Source organism: Mchenga conophoros, linkage group LG18 (genome assembly GCF_057382185.1).
Source record: "Mchenga conophoros isolate Kocher_MC1m ecotype Shallow Benthic linkage group LG18, M_conophoros_male_GT1.1, whole genome shotgun sequence".
Lineage (NCBI taxonomy): Eukaryota > Metazoa > Chordata > Actinopteri > Cichliformes > Cichlidae > Mchenga > Mchenga conophoros.
In genome coordinates, this window is record NC_140543.1 from 4748679 (window position 1) to 4768719 (window position 20041).

The 20041-nt window shown below is 40.5% G+C and overlaps 1 protein-coding gene across 1 annotated transcript; it reads left to right on the forward strand.

The window, feature by feature from the left end:
- The first annotated feature begins 1543 nt into the window (after positions 1 to 1543).
- LOC146552972 (uncharacterized) lies at positions 1544 to 14057 on the forward strand. Its single transcript, XM_085255544.1, has 4 exons — positions 1544 to 2747; positions 8008 to 8153; positions 9419 to 9697; positions 10184 to 14057. The coding sequence occupies exons 3-4, from the start codon at positions 9451 to 9453 to the stop codon at positions 10726 to 10728; spliced, it is 792 nt and encodes a 263-aa protein (XP_085111670.1). The 5' UTR covers positions 1544 to 2747; positions 8008 to 8153; positions 9419 to 9450; the 3' UTR covers positions 10729 to 14057.
- The last annotated feature ends 5984 nt before the right edge of the window (positions 14058 to 20041 follow it).

The window sequence follows — 20041 nt, forward strand, 5'->3', positions numbered from 1 at the left end:
ATGCGCAAAGTACCAGACTTTAAGGCTTTGACTTGATGCCAATGGCCTGAGGAGGACAGTATTACCCTTGGACATGTGTAGTCTGCCGTCTACTCAATAGAAGAAGAAGAAGCGCGGAAATGGCACAACTGTCTTCAGTTTCTGGGAGAGTTTAACAATGAGAGACTGATGATGCAGAAGAAATCTCCGTGGTTAAAAACATTAAAAACAGTCGTCCAGGATGATGAGATCCGCCACTGGCTCAGACTGCTGTATATCAGCCGGAGACCCGAGATGAAGTCACGCAGCAGGTATGTAAAACTGTGATGTTCTCAATGAACTAACACAGGAACGATCTGAGCTCAGTCTGTAAGCTAACAGGCTAAAATCAGAGAGCAGCTAATCAAACAAGTGCGTCCGTTTTTTTTAAAGGTCAACTTTTAACAATAGACTTTCATGAGACACATCAAAACCAAACAGGGAGGGAAAGCTTCGGTTTTCTGCACTGTGCCACAGTTCGCTGTCTGCTTCGGTTCACGACGCCTCACTCCGGGGCTACAGACAGTTCTCTGCCGCCTGTGGTGCTCCTCACCTCCGTCTGCACCCACAGACTTCCCGAGGTGGAGGCAGGCCGGCAGGGACTTTGAGAGATGGGCTTTACTTTTAAAAATAGCCCTTAATCAGGGTCTAACTCACTAAAAGATGGCCACATGTCTCTCTCCAACTTAATCTCTTTCTTTTAAGTAATTGTTTTTCATTGAAATGAAATTAATTGTTCAATAAAATGATTACATTTATAATTGAATTAAAGTTAAATGAATCAAGGTGATTTTGACTTTGCTAGTTAACAGGAAGAGAAACAAACTTACACAGGATAAAATGAAATTTGGACCCAGCAGAAAAAGTCAGATCACAGACAAACAGAAACATTCCTCTTTGGCTAAAATAAAATGCAGATTATTGCTCATCTGCAGTTTTAATCATGGTGAATAATTTATGATTCAGCCAAGTAAGATTCTTCTGTGTGGAGGTTTTTCCCCTGTCAAAAGGCATTGACCATTACCTTCATCTAAACATGGAATTTAAGTCATGTAGTTGCCGTTGTTTGTTTTTAAAGAGGTCATAATATTTTTGTGATGGTAGAAATTTATCTTCAAAGTAATAGTTATAAAGTGAATTAATAAGACTTTCCAACAAAGAGAGGGAGTCACATGGTGCTTCTGAAACATTTGTACAAACCTCTCTCACATATGTGAGCAACATGCTCACAGTGTACAGCCCTGCTGACTGAGGCTGCACCTTTACCTGTCTAATCTTTTTCTTTTTACTTTGTTCCTCAAGTCCCACATCAACATGAAGTGTAAGGAGGAGGAAGATCTGGCTGGCCAGCAGGTCTGGAAGCAGGAGAGGAACTTCAATCTGGACCAGGAGGACACAGATCCCCCACAGATCAAAGAGGAACAGGAGGAACTCTGCATCAGTCAAGAGGGAGAACAGCTTGTAGTGAAACACGAGGATGAAGGCATTGTCGTCTGGAGCGGGGAAGAGCGGCTCAGACAGCTGCGTAACATCTGGAAACCTGAGAAAGATTTACAGACCAGCGGTAAAACTGTAATCGCTTTTCTGAAGTGTTAACATTAATATTAAACCTACAGTTTGTATCAGTCAGATCTATTTAAGGGAGACTGGTTATGGCGTCCACCTGAGTGGCAGTGAGACTTCGAGCTCCGACCTCAACGTCCTTTGCCTACGCCCAACAGCGGTTAAAATCCAATCTTTTAGCGGCTGCCTCACCGACTTAAGCTTCTGTTCTGATCTAAACAACCAAGATGCCGACCAAACATAGGTCCAAGCCTAAAACAGCCGGAAAGGATGGATCAGACGATGACCCTAACAACGAACCTGAAACCGAGAAAATGGAAGGCGCTAGTGCTAGTGCTCAACAGACCGAGGCGAGTGTTTTGGCCGCAATTCAGTCGTTGAAAGTACATTTCACTGCTCAACTGCAAGAAGTTAAAATATCAAACCAAGAAATAAAAGAGGCGATTGGAGTGTTTTCGGAGAGGCTCACCTCCGCAGAAACTGGCATCAGTAAAGTTGAAGACGACGTCTCTTCCCTCGTAAGTAAAGAGACTTCCCTTCATAAGAAAATTCAGGAACTACAGTTAAAGGTGGACGACCTCGAAAATAGAAGCCGGAGATCTAATCTGAGACTCGTCGGATTGACTGAGAATACTGAACAAGGAGAAATTACAATATTCTTGCAAACTTTCTTAATTGATGTTTTGGGACGAGACGCGCTCCCATCCCCACCTATCATTGAACGAGCACACAGACTACAAGGGCGAAATACTCCAAATGGCCCACCCCGTGTGATCATCATGTAATTTTTGAATTATCAAGACAAGATGAGGGTGATGAGAGCGGCACGTCTGAAGGGAAAAATAACGCACAACGGACATCACATTATGTTTTTTCCTGATCTGTCAACGGAAGTCCAGAAACAACGGAAACAATACAACCAGGTAAAACAACAACTCCGTGAAATGCATATAAACTTCGGACTGATCTTTCCAGCAAAAATGAGGATTCTCCACCATGACAACAGGCTCCTCTTCCACACACCAGCGGAGGTGGAAGATTTCATGCGAAAAGTCCGGCAACAAAACGAGGGATAAACTTCACGCCCACTCAGAAACGCTACATCAAATATATGCAACTCTGATGAACAACTCCAAACCGGACATATAACGGCTGCTGGTGTACAGGTATGATATAGATGGCCTTAGGTATGCTATGTCTAAATCTTTTCATTCAGTTACATTTGTATGGCCACTTCTTTAGTTAATACGGTCGGACCTAAGTTTGTAACTTCAATCATGAGGACGCTCTATCAGCTCCTTCACACGGATCTGATGCATAACCAATCCGCTATGACTTTGGGGGGGAAGGTTTTGAGATCTACACCGATGGAAGATCTCTGGGTTGTTTTTTTTCTTTTGTTTTCTGGTTTATAAGAGATTGTTTTTAAAGTGCAGTGCTCTTGAAATAACAACTTGTGAGTCTCGACAGGAGAGACGAGATGTAGTCAAACCCAGATTACTAAAGGTACAAACTGTATGAGTAGTTATTCAAATATTGATCTAATTTCCTGGAATGTAAGAGGCCTTAGAAAATATATTAAACTGAAAAGAGTAATGGATAGAATAAAACAATATCACCCAAAGATAGTCTTCATTCAAGAAACACACTTACTCGTGAATGAAACTGACCGGATAAGGAGGAGATGGCCAGGTCAGGTTTTCTTTAGCCACTTCTCAACACATGCTAGAGGAGTGGCAACACTCATTCATAAATCAGTACCCATGTGTATTAAAAAAACCCATATTGGACCCCGCAGGGAGATTCATTATTCTACAATGCTCCGTGCTGAATCAAGATTTAATATTAGTTAATGTATATGGCCCCAATATTGACGACTCCAACTTTTATAATAATCTATTTCTCTCTATTACAGACCTTCACGGTGAGATAATTGTTGGGGGGGACTTTAATTGTACCCTAGAGCCCAGGCTTGATAGATCATCAGGCTTAGACTCTTCCCATCCAAAATCTAGACAAGTCATACAACACTTTATGTTTGAATTGAATCTTAAAGATATATGGAGATTAAAAAATCCAACAGGGAGAGAATATTCTTGCTACTCAGCCAGTCATAATAGCCGCAGTCGCATAGATTATTTTCTTATCTCAAACTTTCTTATCTCCAGAATTAACAGCTGCTCATATAAAAGTGTGCTTATATCTGACCACTCAATAACCACGCTTAACTTCTCAGTCACAGCAGCTTTTAGACGTAACCCTATTTGGCGTTTAAGACCACACAATCAAAAATATTTGGAATATGTAGGCAAAAATATTGATGACTATTTCTACTTCAACAAATCCGAAACTACAGCCTCAGTAAGATGGGAAGCTTTTAAGGTCTTTATTCGTGGACAGATGATAGGCTACACCAAAAACAAAGCAAATAAAAACTATACTGAGATGTTGGACCTCGAAGGTCAAATAAAAGAAGTGGAACTTGAGATAAACCTGAATGACTCTAAAGAAAACCAACAAAAACTTTTAAGATTAAGAGCAAAATACGATAAATTAACTACTGAGAAAGCCTCAGCCGGACTATTTAGACTGAGACAGACCTACTATGACCAAGGGGAAAAGGCAGGAAAACTTTTGGCATGGCGTATAAAAACGCTACTGAACGAACAAACAATAAATGAAATTAGAACTGCAGACGAAAATATCACAGATCCTCATAGAATAAGTGAACTCTTTGAACACTACTATTCACAACTATATACTTCAACAGGAGATACGACTCGAGAATCACTAGAATCCTTCTTTGACTCAATAAGTACCCCTTTACTTTCTGAAGAAGCCCGATGCGAATTAGACTCTCAGTTATCGATGAATGAACTCTCCAATGCAATCGATAAATTAAAAATGGGAAAAACTCCCGGCCCAGATGGAATTCCACTAGACCTTTTCAAAATATTTAAAGATAAATTAATATTCCCTCTGTACGACATGCTGGTGGAAAGCTATGATTCAAAAGAGCTTCCCCCCTCCTTGCGAAATGCACTTATAACGGTATTCCCTAAGCCTGGGAAACCGCCTACAAAATGTGAATCTTATAGACCAATTTCACTAATAAACTCTGATGCCAAGATAATAAGCAAAGTACTGGCAAACAGACTTGAACGGTACCTTCATCTTCTTGTTGATAATGACCAAAATGGGTTTGTAAAAGGCCGACAAACGCAGCATGGGATTCGCAGAGTACTGAATGTACTTTACACAAACTCAGAACAACTAGACATGGCTCTGCTTTCCTTAGACGCAGAAAAAGCTTTCGATAGGGTCGAACATAATTATCTCTATAAGGTACTATCTCAATTCGGCTTTGGCAATTACTTCATGACCTGGGTTAAAATATTATATAATAAACCTATAGCCTCAGTTAGAACCAACAATATTATATCTAGACCATTCTATCTAGGTAGAGGTACACGTCAAGGCTGTCCCCTCTCACCTCTTCTTTTCGTCCTAGCAATAGAACCACTGGCTATTGCGATAAGGAACAACCAAAACATCTCTGGCATTAGAACAAATAATATTGAGTCTAAAATTGGATTATTTGCAGATGATATTATTTTAATGCTGTCTAAATTAAAGAGTTCAATTCCTCAGCTACTTAAAACAATTAACTTCTTTGGCAATATCTCCGGTTATAAAATTAATGAATCCAAATCGGCCATCCTCTTTTTTAATCATTCTGAAAGAACTAAACCACCTATTCAAACAACGTTTCAAATTGCCAGAGACAGTCTCACTTATCTAGGTATAAAAATCACTCCAAAAATTAACGCAAATTATTCTCCTACTATCAACTCTGTTGTTGGCTTAATCAATAGATGGTCTATGCTACCAATCTCGATGATTGGACGTGTAAATATTCTCAAAATGAACATCCTTCCAAAATTTCTATATCTCTTCCGAGTCATTCCTCTCAACCCTCCAGATGACTTCTTCACAAAGACAAAAACAATATTCAGTAAATTCATTTGGAATAACAGACGAGCTAGACTGCGTCTTTCGCTACTATATCTTCCGTATGACAGAGGAGGTCTCTGTGTTCCAAACCTCAAATGGTACTACTGGGCTGCCCAACTCTCTGCGGCCTCATGCTGGTTCTCAACAACTACCCTACCCTGGGTAAATTTAGAAAGGTCAAGTACTACCCCCTTACCACTCAGCACTTATCTGTACTCTGCAAAATATAAAGATCTGATGAAAGATACATCAAACCTCTTTGTTAAAAATACTATTCGTGTGCGGTTCGAGGCACTCGAGTTTAAAAATGAAATGCCAGCACTATCCCAATTCTCACCTATCTGGGGCAATAAGGCCTTTAAACCCGGTTGGAAAGATTTGGGCTTTAAAATATGGGCCGACAGAGGCCTGTGCAAAGTTGCAGATCTATTTGACAAGGACACCTTAATATGTTTCAATGGCTTGACTCAGAAATTTGACATTCCAACCAAACATTTCTTTAAATTTCTTCAAATCAGAAGCTTCATTTCAAAAACTCAAAAATCTCTAACACCGCCCACCCTAAACTCATTAGAGGATATAGCAATAAACCATCAGCTGAAGAAGGGTTTAATTTCTCGCTTCTACAATAACCTTAGAGACGGCTCTCAAATATCCTCAGAAAAAGAAAGACGCGCATGGTGTCAAGACTTAGAGTGTAGTATAACTACAGAGGAATGGCAAAAAGCTTGCTTGAAAGCTCAAACACAATCTATAAACACTCAATTTAAACTAATCCAGTACAAATGGTTAATGAGAACATATATTACCCCAACATTATTAAATAAATTTGACCCCAAAACTCCGGACATATGTGTTAAATGTGGGGAAAAGGGCACACTGATGCACTGCCTATGGGAATGCTCAGAAATTCAAAAGTTTTGGAAGGAAGTTTTAGAAATAATTGCACATATTACAAGTGTCAAATTGGATCCATGTCCTAAATTATGCATCCTAGGAATTTTCCCCGCTGAAATCCAGCTGAGCAAAGCTAACCAAAAAACCACAACCTTCTGCCTGCTACAGGCGAAATACAGTATAGCCAAATCATGGAGATCCACTAGTAGACCACACGTGAGAATTTGGTTATCGACATTGTCAAAAACCCTTGCTCTGGAGAAACTTACGTCTATGATAAAGGGTAAACATGCTTCCTTCAAAAAAATGTGGGGAAATTTTTTGTTATTTTTGGAAGGTGAGGAAATGATCGATAATGTACAGAAATGATTCTATCTATTTAACCTGTATGGAGAAGTAACGTCACAGCTGCTAAAGAAAACCTGGGGAACCTGCGATTGCTGGTCTGCTAAATAGAAGGACAGGAGAAGGGACGTGAAATTAAATGGATTGGAAACGGAAGAGGACGCAGCTTATCATTGCAACCACTAATCTGGATGCCTCTCTAACTAACATGATATCCTTGGATTAAACTTCAGCCCGAAACCCTGGAATGTTATACTTGCTTGATTTTTTTTCTCTCTGGAGCACTATCTGTAAACCTTTGCTTCAGGGTCTTTTTTTTTTTTCTTTTGTTGTTGGGGGGTTATTTTGGGTTGCATATATTTTTCTGAAATAATATATGAATGATTTTCATGGGAGAGTATATATAATATATCTCTGTGTCCTCCTAACATTAATCATTTACGATGTACATAAATCATTATTATATACTCAGTTTTTTGGTTTTTTTTGGTTGATGGAAAAGTAATAAAGAATAAAATTTTAAAAAAAGTCAGATCTATTTAATGTGTATTCGTGAAAACATGACAGGGAGTTTTAAATGGACTGGTTCTTATATAGCGCTTTTCTACTCAATCTTGAGCACTCAAAGCGCTTTACAAAACTTGTGCATTCACCCACTCACTCCCATTCGCACAAGCACATTTTTCTTAGTGCTTTCTACCAACATTCAGACACACATTCCACAGATCAAAGAGCAACTTGAGGCAACTTGGAGTTAGTATCTTGCCCAAGGATATTTGAAATGCAGACTAGGTGAAGCCGGGAATCGAACCGATCAGTAGATGATCTGCTCTACCGCCTGAGCTACAGCCACCCCCAATAGTGAAGATTATTTTGAAAAATATCAAGATGTAGATCAGTTTCGAGATCAACTCCAAAATAGATCATCAGTCAGTCAGTAATAAGTGAGTTCTTTTTTTGTTTGAAAGGTTTTTTTTACTCTTAATGTTGCTGAAAAATGTCAGAACTCAAGTTCTCATTTGCATCAGAGTGCACAAATAACTTCATTTTTACACACTTTTAATTTCACCTGCAAATGTGAGCAACATGCCCTCATTACAGACTTTAACTAAAACTTTATCTTCTCAGAAGTGTTTTTCTATAATTACATTTTTTTTATTGTTCGTTTAGAAGCAATAGTGGAGAGACCGGCTGACTGCTGCAGAAGAAATCTGCTCTGAGGTTAACAGAACGTCTGATCGTCCAGTATGAGATCAACCTTCAGCAGAGACTGCTGGATATCAGCCGGAAACCCGAGATAAAGTTACGCATAACAGGTAAAACTGCGATGGTCTCAGTGGACTAACACAAGAATACAACTCATGTAGGACCTGATCAGAGCTCAGCTTGTAGGCTAACATACTGAAATCAGGGAGCGGCTAATCACACAAGTGCGTCTCTTTTTTACGGTAAACTTTTAGCATTAAACAAACCTTGAGACCGAGAGAAAGTGCCTTTATAGAAGATTTATTTAGAAGATTAAGATAAAGGAGGCAGGGAGGGAAAGCTTCTGTTTTCTGCACTGTGCCACAGTTCGCTGTCTGCTTCGGCTCTCTGACCCTCACTCCGGGGCTACAGACAGTCCTCTGCCGCCTGTGGTGCTCCTCACGTCCGTCTGCACCCACAGGCTTCCCGAGGTGGAGGCAGGCCGGCAGGGACTTTGAGAGATGGGCTTTACTTTCAAAAATACCCCTTAATCAGGGTCTAACCCTACAAGACCATCGTGCCTCCCCCACCATCCTCACCTCATTTTAAAATGTATATTTTTCAACTGAATTATATTTGGGTTCAAGAAAATGATGAAGTTTTTAAAATAACTTTGTAATGTTCTAATAAACAGTCTTAACTCGAACTAAATCAGCTCAAATCTCACAGATGTCAGTGTTATTCACAAAGCATGGAAACATAGTTGTTAGTTTTGAATGCAGCCACAGCAGGCAAACTATGGCTGCATGCTCCAAAGAACAGGAGCACAGTAACTGAACACACTCTTAGCACACTTACATCTGATTTTGGGAACAGTTAACAGATCTGAACCTGATGACCTGAGAGGTTTAACTGGGTCAAAGGTCGAGAGCCAATTGAGAACTGTCCAGTTAAACCAACTAAATGATGAAACCTTTGATTTAAAATGTCATGATCAACAGTATCAAAGGCAGCAATGAGATCAAATAGAACTAAGACTGAAACTCTGAGTCCCTAATAATCTTCAGATCACTGATGACTTTAGTTGGGTTGATTCTGTGCAATGACTGGCTGTGAAACCTGACTGGTACTTATCTGCTATGGCACTGTGAGATTTTCAGTTTAATCTACAACAATGACAAACATTTACTTGCAGCGTGAAGCTGGCAGCAGCTACCTGAATGATTTGTACTCTGAACTTTCCTAATAAGAGTATCAGAGCTCGAGAGTAACTTACACTTTCATTTTTCACGTTTGTACAGTTTAAATTTCACTCACATATGAGGACATGCTCAGAGTGGACTATATTTGCTCAGATGTGTTTTCCTGTCATCACATTATTAACCTTTTTCCTCAGTGACCCTTTGTTCCTCAAGATCTCCCCCTAACATGAAGTGTGAGGAAGAGGAGGGCCTGTATGACCAGCAGGTCTCCAACCAGGAGAGGAACTCCAGTCTGGACCAGGAGGGCCCAGATCCTCCACAGATCAAAGAGGAAGAGGAGGAACTCTGCATCAGCGATGACGTAGAAAAGATTGTACTCAAACAGGAGGATGAAGGCCTCATCTGGACTGAAGAAGAGCAGCTCAGACAGCTGGATAACATCTGGAAACCTGAAATGAACTTACACAGCAGGGGTATGTAAAACCGTAATGGTCTTACCTAAAAATTAATATGACTTTAATTCATTCAATAAAGATATTTTGGAAACACATCAGAGTTCTTCAAGGCCAGTGTTTAAATAAACTCAGCTGATTGTTAGTCGAGGTTTTCTGAGAGCTTCGCTGCTTTTTATCCCCATATTTTAATCCTACTTTTAAATTTCCCCTTCTGTCTGATGTTTGTCTTATCATTTACATAAACATCTTTCCAACAGTAATTGGTGGACAAACTGTGATTGGTGCATAGAAATTTACTAACGTGTTAGAAGTGAGTGCATGAAATCTTATTTTAACAGTTTCCAGGTCTGGGTAAATGATATGATGATATTTCGGATGATATTTTGATTAAACTCTGTTGTAGAGTTGGAAATGGACAGCTGTAGACACCACTGCCGAGTAGTCATTCTTGTTATACTTCTATATTTATCTAAGACAAGTAATTTTGTCCATTTGTCACCTCAGCTTTCCCACAACAGCATGAATGTGAGGAGGAACTGGTTTTTGGGGACCAGGAGAGAAACTTCAGCCTCGACCAGGAGGATCCGGAGCTTCCACAGATAAAAGAGGAAGAGGAGGAACCTTGCACCAGTCAGGACGTAGATCAGCTTGTAGTGAAGCAGGAGACTGAAGGCATTATTATCTTCATGGTGGCTCCTACTTATGAGGAAAGTGAGCCAGAGCTGGACAGTGAACATCTCCTTTCTTCCAGCTCTCCTGAACCAGAGAGCAGAGATCAGCAAGACAACTTTCCTGTGTCAGAGAGTCAGCGTAAAACTGACACAAGTAAAAAGTTTGTGAAATGTGAGATTTGTGGAAAAACCTTTGAGTACAGATCCAAACTAACGAGACATATGAGGGTTCACACAGGTGAGAAGCCACATTCTTGCAGCACCTGCGGAAAAAGATTCAGCCTGATGATAAACTTGAAAACTCACATGAGAATCCACACAGGTGAAAAGCTTCATTCAGAGGATACAGTTACAAAGACACATGAGGATTCACACTAGTTAAAAGTGGGAGAACTGTCAGATGAAGCAGTCCACTGAGAAGCCAGATCAGAGCAGATCAGATGACCTCCTTCCTTAAAAAACTCTGTATTGTTTATTGTATGTAGGGGTGGGAGATATAGCCTCAAAATAATATTTCAAGAAACTTTTAAGTCTAATCTTAAAAGCTGAAGGCTCTGCCTCCCATTCTACCTTTAAATACTCTATGAACAACATTATAGTGCAATGTTAGTGACACGGCATACATGAAATATGAGCACATAAGTATCCTCAGGGGTGTTTTTCCTGGAAGTTTTAAGAAAAGTGTATTACAAGTGCTTACACTCTAGCTTAATATCCAAAATAACCTTGTAATGCGGAGCCTGCACAATTCTGTCATATAAGCAGAGGTGGAAAGTAACGAATTACATTTACTTGCGTTACTGTAATTGAGTAGTTTTTTTGTGTATTTGTACTTTTTAAAGTCATTTTTCAAGTCTGTAATTTTACTTTTACTTAAGTATATTTTTTAAAAAGTATTGTAGTTCGCTACGTTTTCAATCACACCCGTTACTGAGTAAATTAAAAAAAACCATTGCACTTCGGAAATACTGCAGGGAATGATGGGTAGTAGAACAAATTGGCGCTAAGGTCACGTTAAAGATGGAGTCTGACATCGGTGTTATGGATCCAGTGAAAAAAGAAGCCCCGTCGAATTCTGCTGACCCTGAACTCGAAGAAACGGATGTGAACCCCTGGCCGTATTTAAGGGACCATTTCGGCTTCAAGTGCAAGAAAGGCAACAGCTTTATTATGCAGTGTAAGCTGTGTTTGCCCAGAGAGACCGAGTTAGCAGCTTTTAAAAATTCCACATCAAACCTGCGCAAGCATGTGGAGGTAAGTTAAATACAACTCGTACCGTTATGGTAGCAAAAAGGCTGTGTTCAAATTAATCACATTAAGTTAAGACATCTGTGAAGAACACAGATAACGTTGGTTGGTACTAGCAACTTGCTGTAATCGGGCACGTTGTTGTCCACGCAACTTACATTTTTTTTACTGGGTTGGTAAATTGCCAAAAGAAAATGTGTTTACCTACGTTTTTCCTGTTTGTTAATAATAAGAATTTATTTAAAAAAATAGTTAAATTAAAGACAGAAGCGGCTACTTTCTTACTTAACCCACATATGTTCACACTGCAGGCAAAAGAATAACAGAGCGCTCACTTACCTTAGATTAGTCAAAGACAGCTGACTTCTGTTGCTTGTTAATTAGCACTTGCAACCTCCCGTTAACTAGCCTGTTACTGTCCAATAAAAAAAACCCCACGAGGTATATTGGTATAATTTACCAGCGGTAGCTATGTAATGCATTGATGTCTTATTAGGGACATCAAAAAACTTTCTCTCAAACTTAACACTGGCCTGCCTGCCTCAGCTGCCTTCGAGCGTCTCTTTAGCTGTGCTGGACTACTGTTCACTGCAAAGTGAGCAAGGATGAACTCTACTAACTCTGAAAATCAACTGCTCCTCAAAATTAACAGGAAGTTCAGAGAGTAACACTCTAGGATGGATACAAAGGAACTTTAATCTAGAGGTACAGTAGGGCAGGGCCAAGTTTAAAAAATTCAAAAACATTTTTAAAGCAGCTGCCGTTCAGTTCAGTACTTGTTCTCTTATTTGACAGTTTAGAACACATTCTCATGTGAAAGAATGATATGGTTTTGTATTGAAAACACTGTGATACCTGACGGTTTGGTTTGGTTGATTGGTTTGGTGACCATTATCCATTTTCATGTATAGACTTGCAGTTTAACTGCCACTGCACTTTAATTTGTAAAGTTTTTCTTTTCACTAAAAAAGAACTACTTTGAGATTTATATCCCACTGTCCTTTTTTGCACTACTCAGAAGCGGCTGTCCTCCTGCTGACAGAAAAGTAACTATGTAACTTTTACTCTGAGTACATTTTAAATGAGCTACTTTTTACTTTTACTTGAGTACATTTTTAGACAGGTAATTTTACTTGTACTTGAGTAAAATTTCAGCAAAGTAATAGTACTTTTACTTGAGTAAAATATTTTAGTACTCTTTCCACCTCTGCATATAAGGAAAAGAAATTCTACCTGGTTTGTTTCATCTTGGGTCGAGCTTTTTAACCTCCTGCTTTTCCACCGTGTAGCACATCAGTAATTTCCATCCACTGACTGCTCTTGCTGTTATATGAAATGTAACTCGCGAGTGCTCCAGTGATGCATGGTTGAATCATTTGTTTACCTTTGGGTCGCACATCACTGCTGCTAGTATCTCCTGCTCACGTGCCTTCACAGCCCGGTTGTACTCAAGTGTGTTTTTGCTTAAAGTGTTGTAACAGGTTTGCTTTTTTCACTTTCAGTGGGAAAAGTTTTCTTGCATATTTTGCGAACATTCAGCTACCAAACTGTGACTGGAGCCCGACATATGGCTCTGGCTGTGAGACATGACTGGGGTTGACTCATTGGGGTGAATGCAAACACATGATGTTCCTCTAAACACACTTTTTTGTAAACATTTATACCAGTATTATTGCAGATCATATGATATGTCACAGCCCTAATTCTGTTTGTTGCATATTCCATTAAAACCTGTAATGAAGATGAAACACGTATTTACATTCATTTGATGTGATATTTGTATCGTGTTGAGCTGTGGAGGTGACAAAAAAGTTGCTGAGATGTTTTATTTTTTTGTTTAGTGGAGAGGTTTTACTCCACAGAGTCAAAGCTGGAAAGAAACACACATGAGACCAAACATTTTGTGATTTAATCTTGATTTTCATGAAGACTGAATTTCAGCATGTGCTCATCCTGTTGATTCGTATGTTGGTGTTGGTTATGTGTCTTAAAAGTGAAATAAAGATTTCTTTAAAACTTCTTGTGGCTATTTTTTTAAGGCACAATCTTTACAACATGAAACAACGTCTGTGAAGCACATTTTGTACAGTGGGCAGGGAGACTTGCCCATCACTGTGGTGGTGGGGTGGATGAGATTTGCCTGCGGTCACTTAAGGCTCTGTATGTTGTGGGTCTGTCCTGGTTGTCCTGCTCAAACATTGTATGGAAGTTGAGGTCAGTGCCTTCAGACCGGCCAACTATGGTGGTAATCATGGTCCCCTGTTTTATGAAGGGAGTGTAGAGGGTATGTTTGCACTTCAGGCCTCCCTAGGAAGGTCTATATCTGTAGTCACTTTCACTGTTTTCTTATTGCTGTTTCAAATTGTTGTTTCTGTTTGTAGCCTTTTTATTGAAGGATTTTGGTTTATATTATTAATATGTGCATTTGTTGTTATTAATAATATTTGCTTCACTCTCCATTTGATGTGTTTTTGGTATGTTTTACTTTTAATTGTTCTATGATTATGTTTATGTGTGGTTTATAATTATATTTAAGTTCTGGGTTTTTTTTATGAATAAAAGTGACTTAACTTGTCAGAGATATGAGACTTTGGGCATTTCCCCTTCTGTCTTATTCTCAGTGTCTTGTCTCCATGTTTATTTACCTCTGTGTTGCTATCTTTGTGTCTCTGTCTCTTTCTCTTCCCCTGTTCAGTGGGATTTAAGACTTCCAACAAATAATTTCAAAGGGTCAATTAAATTTTAATAAAACCATTTTACTCAACACTGCACTCGAATTTTAGCATTTTTTTTTACTCAGTCATAAAAAGATTCATCTTAAAATATGTTTTAGATACATTTTTATTACTTTTTTCTTTCTTTCTTTTCTTGTTGTTGTCCCGTTTCGTTTTTTAGCCATCAGAATTATTGTCTGAAGGCCAAAAAAGATGCCCAACTAACTTAATTTACCAAATGGACCATCACGGCCTTGCCATATTGGTCCATTTGATCAACCTTTGTTATTATTTATTTATTTTAATTTATTTTCAGTTGTTACAGATAGGACAGACATGACTGGGGGATAGGAAGGAAGGAAGGAAGGAAGGAAGGAAGAAAAGGGGAAGAGGGACAGTGAGAAAGGGCACTTAAAAAATATCTCCCAGGTCACCTGTTGAGAGAAGAAAATAAGAGAAAACAAGCAAAAAAGAGCAACATAATAACACAACACCATTGCAATAATCTAGCTAAGTGTAAATAACAGTAAATATTAAATACTGAATGTGATTGTGCAGCACGCAAGATTGACATCGCATAATGTGGTTTGAGGTAGCAGCCAAGAAAGGTGTAGCTTGTGTGTGTGAACACCTGTGTGGATGAGTGCTCGTCTATTCAAAAGGCTTCTCCATGTAGCGATCTGCTGGTGTGGGGAGCCACAGCCCCGTCCCCCAGGGCATGAAGCAGGCATGGAGGAGATCCAGGCCCCAGACATCCAGAGGCCCCCAGAGTGCGAGCGCCCAAAGAGGACCACCGGAGGGGCAACCGTGCCACCTTCCTGGGAAGAGCTGAGAGAACCCCAGATGAGGGGTCACCCAACAGCCACAGAGCAGAAGCCAGAGGGGGCGGCAGTGACGTACACGCGGGCTCTGCAGGCAGCCAGCTGTGCTAGAGTGAATCGAGCCCCCGCAAGGGGCCCGACCGAGCCACAGGCACCAGGCCCCACCAAGCAGCCGTACCGGGGAGTGAGCTGGTACAGACCTGAGCGTCCAGCCCTGGACACCAAGAACGCACCGATGTCTGAGGGCATCAGCCACCAGCAGGGAGTGTGGTGAGGGGAAATAAGCCTCCATACCTTGGAGGGCCTGAGATGTTCCAAGGGGGTGGAGTGTAAGACCCGAGCTGACATATAGACACAGACGAATAGGCGCACACAGACCTAAACATGCATTCCCACCCTCATGCACACATATACAAATACTCGGCGCTCATCCAACCTGGATACAGACACAAAGAGTATTTTAAACTATTCTGTAAATTCTTGGAAAGTGGTCTTTTTTGGGGGGGACCTCTGCTACTACCAGAGGTTGTCTGCACCACACCAGGGCCTGTGCTGCTAGCATAAACCAACTGAGCCTCAACCAGGGCCTGTGCTGTTTTCTGAGGCCATCTCACTGCACCGGGGCCTGTGCTGCCAGCTGGATCCATCGGCACCATCCCAGGACCTGTGCTGCTGGCTGAGGCCATCTGCACCGCACCAGGGCCTAGCTGGACCCATAGGCACCACACCAGGGCCTGTTCTGCTAGCATAAACCAACTGAGCCTCACCAGGGCCTGCACTGCCGGCTGGACCCATAGGCACCACACCAGGGCCTGTTCTGCTAGCATAAACCAACTGAGCCTCACCAGGGCCTGCACTGCCGGCTGGACCCATAGGCACCACATCAGGGCCTGTGCTGCTAGCATAAACCAACTGAGCCTCACCAGGGCCTGTACTGCCGGCTGGACCCATCTGCACCACCCCAGGGCCTGTACTGCTGGCTGGGGCCATCTGCAGCACACCAGGGCCTGTTCTGCCGTCTGGACCCATAGGCAACACCCCAGGGCCTGTGCTGCTGGCTGGGGCCGTCTGCAGCACACCAGGGCCTTTGCTGCCGGCTGAACAAACTGCATCTGTGTTGCTAGTGCAAGACATCAGCACCACACCAAGGCCTGTGCTGCTCGAAAAGCTTATCTGCAATACATCGGGCGCTGTGCTGTTGATTGAAGCCTTCTACACCACATTGGTGAATGTGGTAGCAGAAGCCCTCTGCTAGCAAGCCACCAGGACCCGAACTTTTGGCTGGAGCCTTACTTGCCATCCTAGGTTTGTGCAGCCTATTTAATTCAGCATCAACAATCATTGTGTTTTGGATAATGGCTTTTTTAATAACTTTACTTTGCTTATTGGCCGTGGGGGACTTTTGGACTCTCAATTTTTCTAAGATGAGAACATTTAACAGTGACCCCATTCTGCGAGACATGGTTCCCAGATCTACATGCGTCACTGCTGCTATACATCCTGTACAATTTCCAATGTATTTGGAACAGGACATTAATCATTTTGAACTACAGAAAGATTTACCTCATCTTCAAAACCTTCTTGCTTTGTACAATTACAAAATTTGTTACGAAAAATCCTGCTTTGTGTCAACATTTCACACGTCAAAATCAATAAGTACAAAGCAGAGACTTCTGATCGTCTTACTACTGCTCTTATCTGGTAATGTGCAACCTAACCCAGGCCCTGAGCTGCAATGTAGCCAGACACCATCTGAATTTAAATCCTCACCTGGGCTGAAGATAGTTCATCTTAATGTGCGCAGTTTGTTACCCAAGATGGATATGATCAAGATCTGGGTTCAATCAACAGATGCAGATATTGTCCTCATTTCTGAAACTTGGTTGTCTAAATATATATCTGATGAACATGTTAGCATGGCTGGCTACAATATCTATCGCACCGATAGGTTTAAGAAAGGTGGTGGTGTTGCTGCTTATGTTAAGTCAAAATTTGATGCTACAATAGTTCTATCAGAATCAATTTGCAAACAATTGGAATTTTTGGCTCTGAATGTGAATGTTGCAAAGGGTCTTTGCATAACAGTTGCTTGTTGCTATCGACCCCCTTCTGCCTCCACAGAAGCTCTGCGTTCTTTAAACCTTTTGCTGTCCAGACTAAATTATGGGGAGCTTGTTCTAGCTGGTGACTTTAACTGGGATTGGCTCAAAACTGTTTCAGATGATTTTAAATCTTTCTGTGATTCTATCAGTCTTACCCAGCTGGTCAATTTACCCACTCGGCCGAATCTGAAAAGCCCCGAAAAGTCTACCTTGATTGACTTGATTTTGACAAATGTTCCTCATAAATTTTCATCTTTGGGTGTCTTTTGTAACGACTTAAGTGACCACTGTGTTGTTGCTGCTATTAGAAATACTAAAGTGGCCAAGTCACAACATGGTATTATTTTTAAAAGAACTCTTAAACATTTTAATGAGCAAGCATTTTATCATGATTTGTCAAATTATGACTGGAAGAAAATAGGATTGATCCCTGATGTAGAATTAGCGTGGGCATTCTTTAAGGATGGGTTTATGCAAATTGTGAATAAACATGCTCCATTAAGAAGATATAGGATAAAAGGTCGTGAAAACCCCTGGTTCTCCCAAGAGCTGGCAGATATCATTCATGAGCGTAATCTGGCTTGGGCCAAAGCGAGGAAAACAGGCTACCCCAGTGATTGGCTTCTTTTCAGACAACTAAGAAACAGATGTACTTCCTCTATTAAGAAAGCTAAAACAGAATATTATCTGTCTGTCACCACTGAGAACCTAAATAATCCACAGAAGTTCTGGAAAATCATTAAGTCTCTTTCAGTGAGTAAAAGCTCCCACGCTCTACCCACCTATGTTTTTAAGGATTCTGTTCCTGTTTATGATAGGAAGGAGATTATGAATTGTTTTAACAAGCACTTTATATCTTCTGGCTCTTTGTTTGACTCTCTGAACCCAGTCTCTGTAAAATCTGGCACAAACCTTCCGGTGTACACTGGTCAGCCATTTAACTTTGTTCCTTTCTCTGTGCAGGAGGTCTGTAAAGCTCTTAAACTGTTAGATCCTAGAAAATCTCCAGGGCCAGACTTACTAGATCCTTACTTCTTGAAACTGGCAGCTGATTTTGTAGCAGAGCCTCTCACAACACTTTTCAACCTCACACTGGATACGAATAAAATTCCCTCAGTATGGAAATCAGCTTTTGTTGTTCCTCTATTAAAAGGGGGCGACCCAGCAGTGTTAACTAATTACAGACCAATATCTAATCTATCTGTGCTGGCTAAAGTTCTTGAAGCTCTTGTGTGTGAGCAGTTAAAGGAGTTTTTGCACATCAATGCCATTTTATCTGAATATCAATCAGGCTTTAGGAAGAATCACAGTACTATCACAGCTGCAATTAGAGTGGTAAATGATATTACTATTGCACTTGATAAAAAACAACACTGTGCATCCCTTTTTATTGATTTGTCAAAAGCATTTGACACTGTTGATCATTGTATTTTAAAACTTAGACTCTTCCAGTCAGGACTCTCTGAGAGAGCAGTGGCATGGTTCTCAAACTACCTCAGTAACAGGACTCAGTGCATTAAATCTGACGGTCTATGTTCTGACTTTGTTACAGTGCACAACGGAGTGCCACAGGGTTCTGTATTAGGTCCCCTTCTATTTATCATTTACGTAAACAATCTTAGTCTACATGTGCCAGATGCAAACTTACACTTCTATGCTGATGATACAGTTATTTACAGCTGTGGTTCAACTCTTGTCCAAGCCATCGACTCCTTGCAGAAAGCCTTTTCTGCTGTCCAGCACTCATTACATCAGCTTAAACTTGTTCTCAACGCAGACAAAACAAAGCTCATGTTGTTTTCTAAATCAAGGAGACGAGCCCAAACAATCCCATCAGTAACCACTCTTGAAGGTAATAAAATAGAGTTGGTTCACACCTATAAATATCTGGGAATCTTAATTGATGACTCGCTTACCTTCAAACCACATGTAGAGAATCTTGTGAAAAACCTGAAGTTAAAACTGAGATTTTATTTTCAAAATAAGTTGTGTTTCTCTTTTAATACAAAGAAGCGGCTTGTTGCTGCAACATTCTTGCCTGTGCTGGATTATGGTGATATTCTATATATGAATGCTTCTGCTCAATGTCTTCGAATGGTTGATTCTGTGTATCGTGCTTCTCTGAGGTTCATCACTAACCGTAAATTTCAGACTCACCACTGTGAGTTATACTCTCAGGTAGGATGGCCTGCTTTGGTAAGTCGGAGGAACTCTCATTTATACAGTTTTATATATAAGGCGATACTTGGGTTGCTGCCTTCTTATATATGTTCCCTGCTTGTAATGAAACATGCTGGTCGGTATTCTCTTCGTCCGCATGGTTACTTGTTGCTTTCTGTTCCATTTGCCCGAACTGAACTTGGTAAAAGAGCTTTTGTCCATTTAGCACCCTTGGCCTGGAACAAACTGCAGAAGGAATGGAAAATGACTGAATTCATTTCATTAAGTGATTTTAAATCTAAACTACGAATCCTTGAGGCCAAGTCCATAACATGCAACTGTTTCAATTAGATTGATTGTCATTTTAACTGACTTTTTATTTTATTTGAATTTTATTGAATTTTATTTTTTATTTTATTTGTATTCTTTCACTTATTGTTGCATGTGTGTTGTTGCTGCCTGTGTTTGAGTAATTTCTGTAACTGTGAGACATCTGCTGCTGCCTATCTTGGCCAGGTCTCCCTTGAAAAAGAGGTTTTTAATCTCAATGGGATCTTCCTGGTTAAATAAAGGTTAATAAATAAATAAATAAATAAATAAATAAAAAATGGACACTGTACATGTACTGTACAGCACGGCCCCTCCT

Coding starts and splice junctions, on each gene's coding strand:
- LOC146552972 (XM_085255544.1), top strand. CDS start 9,451: ATGAAGTGTGAGGAAGAGGAGGGCCTGTATGACCAGCAGGTCTCCAAC. Junction 9,698..10,183: donor AATGAACTTACACAGCAGGG/GTATGTAAAACC, acceptor TTGTCACCTCAG/CTTTCCCACAACAGCATGAA.